Source organism: Opisthorchis viverrini (genome assembly GCF_000715545.1).
Source record: "Opisthorchis viverrini unplaced genomic scaffold opera_v5_50, whole genome shotgun sequence".
Classification (NCBI taxonomy): domain Eukaryota; kingdom Metazoa; phylum Platyhelminthes; class Trematoda; order Opisthorchiida; family Opisthorchiidae; genus Opisthorchis; species Opisthorchis viverrini.
Genome location: NW_008751706.1, coordinates 2,050,457 through 2,055,013, shown reverse-complemented (window position 1 = coordinate 2,055,013; position 4,557 = coordinate 2,050,457). Strand labels below are relative to the sequence as shown.

Here is a 4,557-nt window from a genome sequence, read left to right as displayed (position 1 = left end):
CCTGTTGTTTGTATGCCACTTCTTACCTCTCAATACAGGTATCTCATGGCGTGTCTTAGGCTGTATTGCTTTTTATGTTTTAAATTTGACTAACGCTCATGCGTGAACGCGCTCGCCTACTCACATGTGACATTTCAAGCAAGTCTAGTCTGAGCTTTTGGAGTAGTCGCAACACGTTCGACTGAAGTGGTGACCTCTACTTGGAGTGAAACTCGAGTTCAGAGCTTTTTACGGAACTAGTGCGCCAGGACACGAGGAAGGCTGTTCAAACGATAGTAATGTGAACGTGAATTCTACACATCTAACAACCACCTACAATTTACTCACTTTGGTAAGGTAGTCAAGGACATCACATGAGTGACAATTTTTTTCATAAGCCACTCGAATGAAAGCTCAGTCCAGTGATATTTCGTATGCTTAGCTCCAATTTGGATGGAATATTGGTTTCATTTGCTTTGCTAGTCCGCCAAACACATTCCTTTATCAACAGTGCGTATTTCTTCACATCTGCAGACTGTCTCACACCAGCCTTCGGNAAATCGAGAGACAGAAGTCGGGTTCGAACTATGGACCTACCGGTCAGTACATTCGAGCTGTAACCACTGAGCCATCTCGTCCCCCCTATACTCAAAACCAAAGTGCACACATGTGGACCTGGAACCGTATAATACTGTTCGTAAAAACCAGATGGAACTGTACCTCAGAGAAGAAAATACTACAATACTACACAGGTTCTGGTTGTCTTTTTAGATACGTTTCTTCTTAGTTCGACGCCAGCTACTGCGTTGCGCCACCTAGGATAATCTTTCGCTCCATTTTTCCGTTGCAGACATTTGATTTACAAATTGATAATGCCCACCGCCTTTGTTTCACAATCTACCGGCACGCTGATGTTTTCTCCGAGGCAGAGGTCAAGGTAAGAATTCTAGTTTAGGCCTGGCTCCTTGTCCTCTTCTCCTCTCATTGTAAAGAACTGCTTTCGCATAATGCAGTCTTTCGTAAATTGGTCGATACGAAAATTCTCGAATAAGAATGCGTTTGGTCATACAAGAATCATCGGTTCCCTCGCCTGAGTATGATCTACAATACTGCTGGAAATCCTCTGGAAATCCCTCTGTTTACGGACCAAATATTGAGAGACCACGAAAAGCGCTTCACTTTTAGTTCTCTGGAAAGCTACTTTCTGTCCAGTGGAAACCGTGGTATGTTTTTCTATCTTCAGATTTTGTGTGTGAGGTATATTTTATGTCCAGTCTTGACAGGAATTGCCCATATTTTGTGTCCTCCACTCTCTACTGTTTGTTTTCTGAAACAGCTCACCAATGATTTACTCTGTGACAAGTGCATCGGTATGCCTATCAAGACACATGAACCTTCCCCGAGGACGGTAAGTGAGTTCTGTTATAAATCTCAGTTCCCAGTGGTTACCGGATTTTGGGTTGTTTCAGGAAAAAAGAACTTTCAGGTCCAGCTAGCTGAACCGTTTCAAACCTGTTGTTTGTATGCCACTTCTTACCTCTCAATACAGGTATCTCATGGCGTGTCTTAGGCTGTATTGCTTTTTCTGTTTTAAATTTGACTAACGCTCATGCGTGAACGCGCTCGCCTACTCACATGTGACATTTCAAGCAAGTCTAGTCTGAGCTTTTGGAGTAGTCGCAACACGTTCGACTGAAGTGGTGACCTCTACTTGGAGTGAAACTCGAGTTCAGAGCTTTTTACGGAACTAGTGCGCCAGGACACGAGGAAGGCTGTTCAAACGATAGTAATGTGAACGTGAATTCTACATATCTAACAACCACCTACAATTTACTCACTTTGGTAAGGTAGTCAAGGGCATCACATCAACTGTCATACGAGTGACAATTTTTTGGATGAATCACTTGCATAAAAGTTGTGCTCAGTGATATTTCGTATGCTTAGCCCTATTTTGGATGGAATATTGGTTTCATTTGCTTTGCTCGTCCGCCAAACATATTCTTTTATCAATAGTGTGTGTTTCTTCACATCTGCAGACTGTCTCACACTAGCCTTTGGCAGGTAGCCTTGCTTAGTATTCACTTGTGGTTGTCCTGTTGTTTCGCTCATCTGATGCATTCAGTCCCAACATTTCGGGCTGACTGATCTCGGTTACCTCTCTCTCCCTCTTCGGTGGATGGGGGTTCAGTGGCACTCTAGTAAGCGAAACAGTTCAGAAACTTGTCATTTACACCAGAGTTGTCGGTTGACCAATGGGAATTAAGCTGGCACCAGGTGTGAGAACTCATACGAAATCTAGCCTTGATAGACGAAGTACACAGATAATTGGTGTGCATCTATATCTCATGCAAACAAACATCGGCAGTGAGCACAATCCGCTTGAGCTTCAGGAAGGGCAATAAGAGGTTTCCATTGCGTAACATTGAGAAAAACGCTCAGTCGCGAGTTTCAAGGTAAAAAAGTGGAAGAAATTTCTTCAGCATGGGTACGAACGACTACGTTACCCATGAACGCCTAACCGTTATGACTTTCTGTATGTCGGCAACTACAAAAACAGACTGCCCTTCATATCAATGCACTGTTTGTGTATTCCGGGTCGACGTTGTAGATTCTACTACTTGCCAATACGTTAGTAGCTAAAATTGTATGCCAAAAACAGAGACAGACAAGAAGTTCAGGTCCACCTGATAATTCAGGTGCATCAGACTGGAGGTGCGCTGTTGCGACGGCATGGTCTTCAAAGCTGACCGTGACGTCTGATGAACTCGCATTTCACCCACCTGGCCCTACCTCAAGGTCAACCTGCAACATAAGATTACACGTATTGGTTCTCCTCGAACACATGCCTAATGAACTTCTGATTTGGGTAGATAGGGTCGCTCTGTAGTCTTGAGTTGTGCATTCTTTCACCTACGAGCTCAGCAAACAGGTGGACTTTTGGACTATTGTCCCAGACCAAGTAAATGCCTTCGGAAACCTTGATTGAGATTTTTCACTGAAATTCCACTTCGAAAAGTTACCTCGACTGTGATATTCTCAGAAACTTACGCTAGACAAAAATATTCTGTGTTTCTCAACAATTTTTCTATTTGGCAAGTCACTGGTTGCGATTGCATTCCAAAATCATGGCAGTTATTGAAGAAAAACTGGAAATAACTCAGACTTCTAGTTAATGCCACAAGCCAAGATGCACACGTATCTTTGGTTCAGTGAAGTTAGTCTGTCTGGATTAGCTTACTGAAATAAGTCCACTAGATTATGTGGATTATGTGGTACTGCGGTCGGCCTCACCAGTGGTTTTATTTTGTTCTTCAATGATACGCGCTGCAGATGACCTTGACGAGCGCCCTCTCTTTCTTTCCAAAAGACTCGAAGCTGAATTACCGACCTGCCCAGAAGCGAAGGGGACTGACCTGGTTGAAGAGATTTTCACTCCCATGCGCGCCAACGAACACAATAGAGTAATGATAAACAAGTTCAATGTAAGCTTGTAAATTCAGTTCGACTGACTTTTGGTTGGAGAATCAGTGGGGGGTTGGTGATCCTATTACTAATGGAACATGGGGACATTTTGTTCCAAGCGTGTTATCCGCACTCGAGGTGATAATGTCGGCGCGTTGTGGTGTGGCGAAGCGACGGCGGGCGGTTGATGATCGGCTCTGCGCTTTTGCTTATTCATATAATTTTAGGAACAAGCGATTGGCTATCTGGGCAGACCCTTTCGCTAGATCGTTAGCTCATGTTATGAGCTTAACCTCTCCGATCCCTACCCCATGGCCCATCGTCTAGGCCGTACGTCTGACAGTCGCTTGAGTTTGAGTTATCAGGCTGAGTTCGCAACCCGTTCTTCATAGATACACATATATTGAATCTAGTTCATCATGTCGGTTGACTGAAGCTCCCAGGAGCTTCCTTGTTTCCTTTGTCACGCCGCATGCCCGAAACTCCACCTTCTTTCGAACCAAAACGGTGACCTTCCTGATTCTCATATATGGAGACCAAAGAGAATACGTTTCTCCTCACATACCTACCCCATGTTCTTGATCCATGTGGACCCGTGGGGATTCCGCAACCCTCACCCATCTGAAATTGGCCTGCATGACACCAGGGCTACTGAAGGGCTATCAAGATTCAATGTTTCGCTCCATCTGAGATTGGCCTGCATGACACCAGGGCTACTGTTTAATTGGAGCATGAAGGGCTATCAAGATTCAATGTTTCGCTTCAACTGGTAAAAGGAAGAAGGCCTTCGCTGCGGAGTCATTTATTAGAAAATGCCAACTGACCAGTAACAGACTATTGGACAGGGGAGCAAAACTCTCATATACATCTTGTTTACAAAACTGAACATCCATCTTCTCCTGGATGCGTCTTCTTGAACTTTTCTGGATATTCATTGACTCAAATCATTCATTGCTCAAATCCATGCAAATGCGACAAAGCGATTCCACACATTCCGCAACAGATCTCCCTTTTCAAGAAACGCAAAGCGAACTTACGAGAAGAAAACATACTACTCGCGTGCCTCCCCATCAGTAGTATCATCGTTACACTGGTAGGCGAACTCCAGTAAAAGAG

General features: G+C 44.1%; 1 protein-coding gene across 1 annotated transcript in view; it reads left to right on the top strand.

Annotated features, from left to right (window-relative positions):
• T265_03503 (hypothetical protein) overlaps positions 1 to 4,557 on the top strand; it is a gene marked incomplete at both ends in the record, with an annotated part of 91,637 nt that overhangs the window by 65,467 nt on the left and 21,613 nt on the right. Inside the window, 2 exons of the mRNA XM_009168003.1 lie at positions 830 to 916; positions 1,316 to 1,387. Of these exons, the coding sequence (XP_009166267.1) occupies positions 830 to 916; positions 1,316 to 1,387 (159 nt within the window). The remainder of the gene's footprint in view (positions 1 to 829; positions 917 to 1,315; positions 1,388 to 4,557) is intronic.